Source organism: Astyanax mexicanus, chromosome 1 (assembly GCF_023375975.1).
Source record: "Astyanax mexicanus isolate ESR-SI-001 chromosome 1, AstMex3_surface, whole genome shotgun sequence".
Classification (NCBI taxonomy): Eukaryota; Metazoa; Chordata; class Actinopteri; order Characiformes; family Acestrorhamphidae; genus Astyanax; species Astyanax mexicanus.
The window spans coordinates 45,872,010-45,885,818 of NC_064408.1; the positions used below are offsets into that span (position 1 = coordinate 45,872,010).

Here is a 13,809-nt window from a genome sequence, read left to right on the forward strand (position 1 = left end):
GCTGAGAAAACCAGCCTCAGCCTGGTTTTAAAGTGTTCTGTGCAGAACCGTGATATTGTAGAAATGCTACAAGAACAGTTTCCCACTAAACCAATGGAAAATCACTCTAAAGCTCTGTGTAAAATAATGCAAAAAGTGTACAGCAAATTTCTGAAGTTAAAAAATCTGGAGGTAAACAAAAATGTGTGACAGTGTTAAATTGTGAGAGTTTATTCTCCAACTTAAACTACAAGTTGAATTGAGGAGAACTCTTTGGCGGTGAGTTTATTTCAGAGTTTATTTCATGGTGTTGAGGAGCGTGACTGAACTCTCTAATGGGCGTGTCCCCCAATTTCAGCTTACCATCACTCCTTCCATTGGGGTATTTCTTTATATTTTGTAAAATGGTTGTTTGCCTAGCTGATGTGTTGTTGGCTATAAGAGCAAGTTACCATCTTCTGCACTGTTAAGTGTGACAATGTGCTGAGAACTGCAATGCAATATGCTGGCATACACTTGTTGAGTATGAAATTGTTATTGTAATCAATAATGATGCTTTTTGTTGTCATTTTTACTCTGAAATGTTCCAGGGTTTTAAAACATTCCAATGTTTTTTTTTAATAATATTAGTTTACTAACAGATTTTTTGCATTATTTGTTAACACTGTGAAGGAGTTTATGGTAAAATTATCTCCATCTGAGAGCTGTATTTTACTCTAGATGGGATAAATATTTTAACTCCCAAAACAGTTCAGATTTAACTCCTAGACAGAGTTAAAAAAAGGGTCAACTCCCAGAAAAGAGTTACTAACTCTGTCATACACAGACCATATTCTATGGTCACTCATATACACTTAAAACGAGTTAATATTAACTCTCAGGGAGTTTATTCCAAAAAACAGAATTTGCTGTGTGGTAATGTGTTAATGTGATGTTACCTTAGAAAGAAATGTGTAATTTTTGCTTATTTGTAAAAAAACAACAACAATAAAACACATGCACCCAAAAAAAAGTCAAATCTACACAGTCCCCAACAAGAGTTTGCACTTACATGCCACACTAAAATGCAAAATGCTTTGAGTAGGTGGGAGAATAAAGAGCGGCGCTACAGCAGGAGCAGTTTCTCTTCATTAGTTGATGCACGGGGCAAAGCTTAAGTTAATTTCCGCTAAATAGTTTGGGTTGTGGTGCTGCTCCACGCCGGATAATGAAAAGATTTACTGTGTGTTTATGAGAAACAGACATCGCTGAGATGTTTCTGAATTACAATAAAGTCTATGTGTGTGTGTATGTATGTGGAGAACGAGAGCTTACTTAATCAGAGAGAGAGAGAGAGAGAGAGAGAGAGAGAGAGAGGCGACAAGTCAAAAGAGAAACAGAGAAAAAAGTTGACAAAAAAAGAACTGGGACTAGAGAAGGGAAAAAGAGAAGGAAAAAATGTGAAGATTCAAGAGAAAATCCAAAAGATAGAGAAAAAGTAAGGCAACAGAGAAAGAGACTGATAATATATATATTGCCAAAGACAAATAGAACACAAAATAAGTAAGAGAGTGAGAGTGTTAGTGATTGAGAGATTGAGAGAAATAAAGACAAAGAGAATAGAAAGACAGAAGAGGAAGAACATAAAATAAATGAAACACAGAAAAAAAACATTAAGTGGGGAAGAGAGAAAGAAGGAAAGAGAAGAGAAAAATAGAAGACAAAAGAGAAAAACAGAACAAGGCAAAAAATTATAGGACACAGAGAGAGAGAGAGAGAGAGAGAGAGAGAGATAAATTAACAAGAAAGAAATAGAAAAATAAATGAGAAACTGCAAAAAGGGAAAGATTAATAAGGAAGGAATGAGAAAGAAAGATAAATTAACCAAGGGGTGAGAAAGAAAAAAAATCTACATACAGTACTGTGCTAACGTTTTAGGCACCTAAGCAAATTACACTAATTAATGTATCTCAGCAATATGAGTGTTTTTACCTAAAAAAAACACCACATATGATTTAAACAGATGCAAATAAACATACAGTACAGTAAAACACAACAAGGAATTCTTATTTTTAAGTAAGTATGTTATATCCTGTGAGCCGAGCTGAAGAACGAAGTGTAGTCCCAGATTTCTCCTGGATGCTCCTCAGCCAGCATGTGTACATATGTTCAGTTCCGTTAACAGCTCACCTGATTTACCACATTTACCAAACCAAGTGTTGATATGATGAGAACTAGAAATAACTCTTTTAAACTCAGATGAGGAGAGATTAGGAGAAGGAAAACAGTACTGTAAGTAAAATTGCTGTTTGTATTTATTGTAATGCTGGTGTTTTACTGAGCTTATAAACATCTAAAATTCCCACAGGTGCCTAAAACATTTGCACAATACTGTATATTTATCTATTGATACATCTTTGTATAAAGTATTGAATCCATCACCAATTTTCTAAGTAAGTGTATTTATTTCTAAAGGTGCTTTTGGTACGAAATTCTCACCAGCTTCAAGACTTCAAGACATCTCCTGTAAGGAGAAACTAGTCCCACTCATTGCTCAGGTGTGACTTTGGCTCATTCTTCAACACAAACATTCTTCAACTCTTCAAATCCTGAAAGCTCTGTGGGCTCCTTCTACGAACTGTGAGTTTTCAGGTCAGCTGATTGGCTGGTCCATTCTAGAAGCTTTATTTTCTTTCTCTGAAACCAGTTGAGAGTTTTCTTGGCTGTGTGTTTGAGATCATTGTCTTGCTGAATTGTCCACCTTTGTTTCATCTTCATCATCCTGGTAGATGGCAGCGGATTTTAACCAAGAACGTCTCATTTGTATATTTGTCCATTGTCCTTGCTTCAGTTATATGAAGCATGCCAGTGCCGTATGCTAAAAGAACAGCCCCACGCCATGATGTTTCCACCTCCAAACGTCACTGTTGGTACGGCGTTTTTGGGGTGATATGTAGCGCCTTTTGACCTCCAAACATGGTGTGTACTATGGCATCCAAAGAGTTCAATTCAACCGATTCAACGTGCATTTTCTTCAGCAACGATGTCTTGCCTGGTAAGTGTGCATACAGGTCATGGCAGTAGAGAGCATTACTTGTTGTTTTCCTTAAAACGTGTTGTTTTCTTTGATTCCAGGTCTTTCTGTAGCTCTCCACAGGTGGTCTTTGGCTCTTAGACGACTCTTCTGATAATTCTTGGTAATGAAACACCTTTTTATAGGCCACCAGTTGAACCAGCTGATATTCATTTGTGGCAGTGGCAGGGTTGCTTTGTAAATACTGATAGATTTCAGCTGTTGTCTTGACTTTTCCTGGCTTTTTACATTTCTCTTTCTTCATGTGTTCAATACTTTTTTCCCTGTGTCATTTCTCATTATTACACATAACTTAATTTATGGACATCCATGGTTAGATTTCTTTGCATGTGTTGATTGAATGGGTTGCTGTATATATAGATATATATATCCTCAGAAACAGAAAGTAGAAGCAAAACTAGGGGACAAAAGCCAAAGGTAAAATGTGAAACAGAGAAATCGGGATAAAGTGGAAAAGGGAATGGTAGAGACACAGAGAGAAAGCGGAAAAGAAAGACCAAGCGAGAGAAAGAGAGAGAGAGGGGTAATAATTCTTTCCTCTGTACACAACACAAATCTTCTTTAGCTGTTTTTGAAAAAATGACAGAATGTCAATACCAATAACCCAAACATCAGCATTCTGTAGCCACAAGACCCTGGACGAGCAGGCTGCGCTGGTTTCCATAGGAACGGGGGTCTCGGAGTTGGTGTGTGTGTGTGTGTGTGTGTGTGGTGGGAGTCCTGTGGGGCGTTTTCATTAAGGCAAAGTCGAGAGCCGCCTACCTGCAGGGCTTCAAGGAAACGGAAAGAGCCGAGCCGCCGGCCGCGAGGAACCAGACAGAACGTAGAGTTGTGTAGCAGCTCCTGGTAATCAAATCTGGAGAGACACACACACAAATACACACACACACACACACACACACACACACACACACACACACACAAACACGTCAGAAAAGATCAGAGCCAGCGTTCTGAAGAAGGACGAGAAAAAATAACACACAAGTCGTAAAAACAACAGAAAACAGCTCTCCCCTCTAGTCAACCTGGCAATAACCATTAAGTGAAGTTGTCAGAATTCCTCAAAGCCTCAGTGACGTCCCGCCATCAGGCTTTCCGTACCCCAACTGTCTCAATCTCTCTTCCTCTCTCTCTCTCTCTCTCTCTCTCTCTCTCTCTCTCTCTCAGTACAGCTGCACAGGTATGGGAATTAGGACGCTACATTGTTTAGCCTCTTAGCAATTTCTACTGTGGTCCCCCTGAATTAAGGCCAACCTGCCACAGTGAATAATGAGCAGACCAGCCCCTTACCTTTTCAGAGGAGCATGAGTGTTCATGAAATTAAAGTTAACTGACCTATCAACAATGCCCCACCTACATTTCTGAGACACTAATGATACATGTTCTACAGCCTTTTGGCTTCAATGCATCCTATTTTTTTTCAGTATAGACAGTTGCTGCCTGCCACAGTGCATGATGGGTTGCACTGTGTTTAAATCTGCCTTGTTGTTTGACAAAAACGTTCAGCTTTACTTTTTTTTTTTTTTTTTTTTTCATATGCCCATAAGTTGTGGGTAATTGCTGTTTCTTGTTTAGTCTAGCTTAGTCTACTTAAACTTGTTCTACAAAAGCCCTATCTGGACGGGACTGGTTTCTCAGGGGGTCTTGGGGAAATTTTGTTTTTTTATAGGGGGGGTCCTCTGTGATTTTATTCCCATGCAGAACAACCTTGTACAGTAGGTAATTCAGCCTGTAATTTTCTCAGACGTCCTCTGAGAAAATTACAGGCTGAATTATCTACAGTTTTTTTCTGAACTCCGTGTTCCTCCGGTAATTTTGGTCCCGTCTGTAGTCACATCTCTGAGTTTCGTCACCTCGCGTTTAATAAAATAGCTATTTGTCCACTGCCAAGCACCAAAATTACACTTTGAGTGGACATGGAGGAGCTACTGAACGTGATGTCTTGACCAAGAAAGCCAAAAAACTCACTGGTCCCCCTGTTTTTTTTTTTTTTTAATCACTGAGTAGCAGTGTGAAATATTTTTCACACACTGCAAAAAACGATTCTTGAGCCCAGTAAACTTTGCTCATTAATATGAGAAGATTTTACCTAAAATTATACTTTTTGAACTATGCTTAATTAAAACAGTATGTACAACCCAATATTTTGTGTGTTTATTTTGTTTAGAAATTTGGAGAAATATTGCATGAATATTTGAGTAAAATCAACATGATTTGAGCCCAGTGATGTTTGCTCATTATAATGAGAAGATTTTACCTAAAATTATACTTTTCGAACTTTGCTTAATTACAAAAATAAGTACAACCCAATAGTTTTAGTGTGTATTATGTTAAGATTTTGTTACGCCTAACTAAATATTTTAAGGCTGCTTGGGAGACCACGAGGCACTGATACAAGTACTTATCTCCACTGATGAAGAACTTTTGGAAGGCAGCGAGCATGGACTGCATGGGTAAGAGCACAGTGACTGATTATTTTTGAGATATTTACAGTTGTGAGTTATCTGTGTAGTTTAAGTTGGTTTTAGAAACACGGTGCTTCAGTGAACTGTGTTGGCCTGCAGCTATAGGCAAGCATCAAACCGAAAGAAAGGGCAAATAAAGCTAGCTAGCACGTAGGCTAACCACCCGGGTGGCTATTCCGGCACTGGGCGCGTACAAACCGGACTGGGCCGTCATGCTAACACCGCATTAGCGACCCCGGTGAGTAGACCAGAGTCGGTCTAGCTGGCTTAATCATCTTATTTTTAGCGTGCCGTAATGCTAACACCGCGTTAGCGTGCTGTAATGCTAACACAGCGTTAGCGTGCTATAATGCTAACACCACGTTAGCGTGCCGTAATGCTAACACCGCGTTAGCGTGCTGTAATGCTAACACAGCGTTAGCGTGCTATAATGCTAACACCACGTTAGCGTGCTGTAATGCTAACACCACGTTAGCGTGCCGTAATGCTAACACCGCGTTAGCGTGCTGTAATGCTAACACAGCGTTAGCGTGCTATAATGCTAACACCACGTTAGCGTGCTGTAATGCTAACACAGCGTTAGCGTGCTATAATGCTAACACCACGTTAGCGTGCTGTAATGCTAACACAGCGTTAGCGTGCTATAATGCTTACACCGCGTTAGCGTGCACCGCATTAGAGACCCCGGTGAGTAACGCCAGACCAGAGTCGGTCTAGCTGGCTAATCAAAGTATTGTTCGCGTGCTATAAGGCTAACGCATGTTAGCTACAATGATTTGCCACTTCAACCCCTTTTTTACATTCTCCTTTTCACTGAGCAGCTTGGTGCACTTAGTTCTATAATTATCAGTGTTGGGAATAACAGCGTTATAAGTAACGGCGTTAGGTAACGACGTCATTTTGTCAGTAACGGGATAAAATAATTAATTACTTTTCCTGTCGTTACAACGCCGTTGACGTTACTGGTGATTAAAAGCAGTGCGTTACTATATAATGATATAATAACAGTAATTCGAGCGGACCCCTGCCCAGGCTAGTGAGTAGTAACAGGTGTTTCACCATGAACTGTGACCTATAGAGATCTGTGACTCCAGGTCTAAACAGGTGACAGTTCTCGGTGTAACACCTGTTGAACTTGACACGCTCTTAACACGCCCTGGCCCGACGGCGGGCCAGATAAATATAATAATTAATATCTGGCTGTGTTTATGAATAATTACAGGCTCAATATATCAATGACAGCCTGCTGACTCTCAGGATTACGGAGCTGCAAACCGTTTTACTGTCGGATGTACGGTTCCTGAATAAGAGTGCGTTAGACGGTTCGGTCTGTGAACACGCTCTTTGATCCGCCTGGGGTTACTACAGGACACCCCTCACACGCAAACAGAGAATATCAGCGCGTACCTCAGAGTCCGGGCTTCAGAACCCCTCCAAACATCACAACATCCATCAGTCCAGTCTCCAGTAATCCTCATATCCGAGCACTGCTTTTAGAAAAAATATTATCAACTTTAACGGTTTATTTTAGGAGTTTCTCTTTGTTCTACAGCGATAAACTGCGCATGCGCGTTTCCATGGGCTTCAGCCTGAGAAAAAAAAGAGGTCTGGGCTCAGCCAATCAGGTGGCGAGTTATGCGGGACAGAGGTGGTAGCCAATCAGAGCCAGTGTTTTTACACGTGTGCCGAAGCACACCTGTGACACTCTCTGTAACTGTTTACTTTTGCTTTTTTTTTTATAAAAAAAAAATGTTTTTTTAAAGGATTTTATTCTGCTCTATTCTGATGTGCAATAAATATAAAAAGTTATGTACAAACACCTTTCTGATCTACTTATTTCAACTGACTGTAAAAATGCTTTTTTTCAGTAATTGGCCTGCAGGTTAGGGAGACAAAGGGATAAAATATTATTTTTGTTTCTACACTGTTTTACAGAGTTTTTGTAGATGAGCATAAAACACATGTATTTCTATAATTACAGACTGTTTGTTAAAAAAAAATAAATGGAGTTCATTTGAAATGGTCTAAGACTTTTTTTTTAACTGCTTTTAAATATTTAATGTTCAGCTGCTCAACCTGCTGTCTTGCTCATGTTCATCTTACAATATTAAGTTAAGTTAATATTAAGTTTATTCACTGGACAAAGACATTTTTTTATGTGAAGGCGTAAAGTGATTTTTTTTGTACTGTCAGTATTAAGACTTTTTGAAAAAAGGACAAAAAACTTTTCTTAGTTTTATTTAAGAATATGGTGCAACATTTTTGCAAACGTATTATTAAGTATTGCCAGTTTAAGATTTTTGTTAAAAATGAGTAAAAAAATATTTGTTGGTTCTACGTAAAAATATGGTGCAACATTTTTGCAACCTTATTATTAAGTAATGTCAGTTTAAGATTTTAGTTAAAAATGACTAAAAAATATTTGTTGGTTCTACGTAAAAATATGGTGCAACATTTTTGCAGCCTTATTTTTAAGTAATTTCACTGTAATTTTTTTTTGTAAAAATGACGAAAAATGTTTCTATGGGTTTACGTAAAAACATAGTGCAACATTTTTGCAAGCAAATTATTAAGCAATATCAGTTTAATATTTTAATTAAAAGTTATCAAAAAAGATTTGTGGGTAACACTTAAAAACAAGCTTGCAAAAACGTTGCACTATATTTTTAAGTAAAACCAGCACATCATTTTTTACAGTGCAGACGTCCCTTTGAGACACCATCCGGATAGGGTTAAAGTCTACTTTAGTCTGCTAAGGGTGCTTTCACAGTTACATCTTTTGGTCTAGACTTTCAAACATTTTACTTTGCATCCAAACCAAAATAATAGGTGTGAAAGGAGCCATGAACCAGTCTGGACCAAAGGACCAGAGTTTGATCCAACCAAAAGGGGTGGTCTGCATCCGGATCTACTGAACCATGGTCTGGTTCGTCTGCAGTGTGAAAACACTTTTCTAGGTAGTTCAGGTTTTCAGACTTTCAAATACAGGAAGTTGAGTTAGTCTTTAAACAAACCATCGGAAAAAGAATTGGTGTTGTGCTGAAATTCTACTCCCCTTTACATTCAGGGGTGCCGCACCGCCTTAGAGTTAATTGATTTAATGTGAAAGTAAATTAAGCCTTATTTATACATAAAAAATAAAAGGAACCTGAGGATAGTCTTTTACACGTATTCTGCTGCGAGTCACACATGTACGTAAAAAAAACGTCACAACACCTGACAAATCAACTCACCGAACTCATAACTAATACTCTACAAATTAATTAATATGAAGTACGGAGAGATTGCACCCATGTAACTGATGACATAGTAGCAGGATGTAGCAAAGTTTTCTAGTCATTAGTGTGAAACCAAAACTAACCAGACCAAATGTACACAATGTAACAAACACAAAAAACATGATGCAGACTCAAATTTTCAGGCGTGGAAATGTCCGTAAAACGTACGCAGTCTGCTTCAGTCTACTTAATATTCATATTGTTGCAATTAGCTGGTATGTAAAGAAGATGATGGCTAATTTTTTAAACACACTTTTTAGTGTGGTAGTTTAGTGTTTTCCGTGTTTGTGGCCATATTCGTGTTGACACAAGCATTGTTTCAGCAATTACTAATAATGTCTAGTATGTTGATTAATGATACCAGGCCTAATTGTAGTTGAAAAGCACCATAACTAAAGCAGCCGGCCCAACTGATTACAGTAACTGCAGGCAACATAGTAGCTGCTTCTGTTTAAAACTGCTCTTGCACTCTATGTGCTGGGGGTAGGGAATGGAATAAATAATGAAATATGATGAAATAAATGTTTTAAGATTGCACCAAATACTAGGCAAAAACAAAAACTGTTTTAAAAATCTTCTACGTCTTGTTGAAAAAGTGAAAACACTGAACGAAAGTAACTAATTCATATTGCAGAGATTCTTTTTTTAAGCAGCAGTGGCTTTATTAACCAAAAGACTGACTGCAGTTCTGTGTAACTTACTGTAGGGAGCTGCATGTTGTAACACTCAGAACAAGTGATTGGATGCAAATACAGAAGATTATTTAATTAAAAAAAAAGAAGCATTAACCAAATGATTGAACAAAGAAGTGTTAGGTGAGAGTGAAGGCGGAGTCTACTTTAATAATCTGAGGCTGACCTCAGAACAGTGGAACAGTGGCTTGAGTAGCACTGATGTGATAAATATTTTAGTAGAATTGCACTGTTTTAGTACATTTATAACCAAAATGTACAGTGCTGATGTAAGTAGCTAGCTCTGAAACAGCTCTGGAAAAAATAAAGTTATTCAAAAGCAGTGTGTAAGACTGGTGGAGAAGTATATGCCAAGATGCATGAAAACTGTGATTAAAAAACAGTTAGTATCCACTTAGTTTTCAACTTTCAAGATAAAATGTTTTATTTTGTTTAGTTTTGGTAAAAAAAAATATTGTAGTGCATCTCTAGCTTGTTTATCACTTTTTTATCACATTTCCATCAACTAGCATTAATCATTCACCTCAATGCTTAATTATGCTTAATTATGAGTTCTAAGCTCTCGATTACACCTCTGGCCAAACTGAGAATGCTACTCCAAATTCAAAGTATTTAGACAAACAGCAGAGATGTGCTCTCCAGCAACAGTAGCTACATATTAAGAACTTGTGGGCACATCATGAATACTCCAGTTAAACATTCTTTGTTTACTATATGGAAGGGAACAAAGCTGGCAATGGAGTGGCATTTGTTTCTTGTCAGGCATGACCATGCACTGCATCTCTGATCTCTGCTAGTTAGTTTATGCTTTCTGTTCATGTAATTCAGTAGAACAGAACGGCAGAACATCCCCCGACCCCCCACCAAAAAAAGAGAGAATCTTAAGCAAGGTTGGTCCTGCTGCGAGACCAGATGATGCAATTACACAGAAATCAAGGCCGAGCAGAGCCTGGCCACGTCTGGTTGCATCTACAGAAGCACAATGGATGCCAATCACAATCACAGTTAAACACACTGTGATGGAAGATGTATTCTGAACAGAGTTTCTGAACAGACTGGAAACACAATTGACATTACAATAGAAATATAATATGATTTCAATTGTTCAATTGTATTAGAGAAAAAAATAACTCAAATTGTTTCTTTACAGCAAATGTTGACCTTGTTGGATTTCTTTAGGACCTCATTTCACAGAAATGAATAGGATTTTCAAAAATATCTGCTATCTGATCTGGTGATAAATAGGTTCCAAATCTATGAATGATAGATACACAGAACTGTAGAATAATAGAAATTATACATTATGACATTTAAAGTCATTTTCTTGATAGCCAGTATTGTAAGGTTAGTTCAGTGTGCCACATGCATGTAGCAACATTTCAATTTAGAGAAAAATAAACTCAGGATAAACATACTGGATTAAAAACAATATTGGTTACCACACAGAACAATAAAATCATATTCCTTTCAGTCAAAGAGGTATTAAAAAATGGCATTAACAAGAATGTCTACAATAAGAAAAAAAAATGAATAAGACTGTCACATTTCTGTCTTGTTTTATCCCTTTTCTGGTCTGTCTCTGTCAGAGCTCTGTAAAGTTTGCCATATGCATCTAAGCACATGGCTCTGTTTTGTTTTTATATTGTCTCTGCCCTAGCCCCGCCTTCCCATTAGTGTTAGCATCTGTGTCTCATTTGTAACCCAGTCCTCTTGTTATCTTCCCCAAGTGTTCCTTGTCTGTCTTTATGTGTATATACTCTCTTTTGTTTCAGTGTTCCTTTGTCTGGTCTTGTGCATGTTTCAATATCACTACATGATGTTAGTATTTTAATATTGTTTAATAATGCTGTTTAGTTCCTTTTGTCCTATGTTAATTTAAGTGATGGAAAAAGTGGGGCTTTTGGGAGATCGAATCAAATGAACCAATTGATTCAGAAAAAGTTTAGATTTTGTGACTTATTCAAATCATCACACATCCAAGAGGTATCTGGTGGGCAATCAGACACTGTAATTGTTTGTCTTTAAGTTCAAAATGATCCCAAACAGCAGAATTAGGTCTTTTTTTGTGGTTCTTTCAGTTCACAAATGCTATTTTTTTTAAATTATGCACAATAAATAATAAATTGATGCAACATGTGTGTGTGTGATTTTTTTTTCCAAAGAAATCCAAAGAAAACGGTTTGACATAGTAACACCTGTTTTGAAACGTGACTTTTTCTGTTTTGATATTGTACCAAAACACTGTGTTTCAAATTAAATTAATTAGTTCAAAGCTGAGATTTGAGCTTGATATCACTAGTTATTTCAGCTTTGTGTTTTTTGTATCTTGTTTTTGCTTTTGGTTTCTATTTTTTCTTTTTTTTTTTTGTTTAATAGAATTTTTTTTCATTTAATAAATGTATGTCCGCCTCTGCCTTCAAGCTCCACACAGTGACAATGAAACTAAAAAAGTGAAAGTTAGTGCATCTAACAAGTTTTACAATATTTTTAAAATGTATGTAATTGAATTGTAAGTATGTAAATTGTAGTATTTCTAGTTAAATTTAGTATTATCACAAGAAGTAATTTGTTTAGATTATCTCTTTTTACAGTATACATCTATTTGTAATTAAGTGAGCAAAGACTCATTCCTTTTCACTTTAGCTGTTCTTCCAGCTTAAAGCTTTTACAATGAAAGAACAAGTTGTGACAGTAAGAAAAATGATGAGAAAAAAAAAACTTTTATTTAAATGAAGGGAGTATGAACCTGAGATATTTTATGATTTGTCTGGTAAATGTAATATAATTTTTTAACATACATACATACCATTTCTGCATTTTAGACCTGCAATTTTATTTTAAAAGTTGGGACAGAAGCCAATTAGGGCTAGTAATGAGGTAATAAAAACGAGATAATGGTGTGATATCAATCAGGGAATCTAATGTGATGTGATTATCACTATGATTTGGTGCAAATCAGCCTAGACCTTATACTTCCTGATAAGAAAAGATGGGCAGAGTATCTCCAGTTTCTTAATAAATGCAACATATTAATTTGTTTTTCAGACTGTATGAGATGATGTGCTCCAAGCCAAATATAAAAAGAACAATATTGCTAGTCAGTATGATGCAGCATTAATGCAGAAAAGAGATCTTATTTGGGATCAAACTCTCTGCAATTAAAAATCAATGGGGGAAATAAATGCAAGAACTTCGCATTTTCTTTTCTTTCACTCCTTTCTTTACCCATTTTAAAAAAGTTAGCTAGATATCAGTGAGTACTGTAAATGCAGTGTCAGAAATCATGTAAGCAATCAAAATGTAGCGACAGTTATTTTTGTTCTGATGCTTCAAATCTTGGGTTTCCTCAGCTGCTCCACCAGCTGAAGCATCATTTCTATAAGTGCAGTCGGATTGAGGCCACGGCTGTCTTTGGCTGGGAGTCTACACGCACTTTACCGGCCGTTCTGTCACTGGACGTGAGCGGATGGCGCGGCTGAGCCAGTTCAGGGCATCTGTTTGGCACAGAGGTTAGAGATCTTCTCCAAGCTAATTGAGCTGTCTTACGATAATGCGTGGGCAGAAGATGCTTTTGACTGGATTGACTTCACATGCTGAAAATGAAGCCTGTGCTGGTTTCCAGTACATTATCTGAAATAATAACAAATAACTGAATAAACTGGTTGTCACTAATAAACAGCTAATTCTATATTAATGACACATGAAAGATGATCTTATTTATAGTAACTTTTTAATGTCAGTTTCAATCATGGTTGATAATTTAGGAAATTGCAGTAGCAGGATCTTGCCAAACTAAAAAGTCATCTCCACTACTACATATGATTAACAAGAAGTTTAACTAGTACTTGCCCATGTATTTCTATTAGCTATTGTAGAATGATGGTTGCCATCCAAAGTTGAGTATGTTATTAAAGTTTTAGAATCTCTCTAAAGGTTTAGCTGCTTATTTTCTGTGCTTTGGGTTAATTAGGTTGTAGACACCCCTAAAATTTCATTTCTTGGTAGTCCCTCACATCTTATTGTTCACTACCCTTAGAGGTAAAGAGGTACTTTAATTTGTTGTTACTATACTGCGAAATATAATTCATTACATTAATTACACAAATAGCAATACAGGTTCATCTAAAATAAAATAAAAATATATAATATCATTGAAAAGTACCAAATTGGTAATTTTGACAGTGTGGGCAGTGTGCCAAGTCCTGCTGGTAAATGAAATCCGCATCTCCATAAAAACTGTCAGCAGACGAAAGCATGAAGTGCTGTTAGATTTTATGGGAAAACACTGCACTGACTTTAGACTTAATAAAACTAAAAACTGC

The 13,809-nt window shown here is 37.0% G+C and overlaps 1 protein-coding gene across 1 annotated transcript in view; it reads right to left on the minus strand.

Annotated features, from left to right (window-relative positions):
- The window catches only part of LOC103026919 (exostosin-1), a 439,195-nt gene that overhangs the window by 130,847 nt on the left and 294,539 nt on the right, over positions 1 to 13,809 (minus strand). The window contains exon 3 of the mRNA XM_007229972.3: positions 3,815 to 3,908. Coding sequence (XP_007230034.2) covers positions 3,815 to 3,908 — 94 coding nt within the window. The remainder of the gene's footprint in view (positions 1 to 3,814; positions 3,909 to 13,809) is intronic.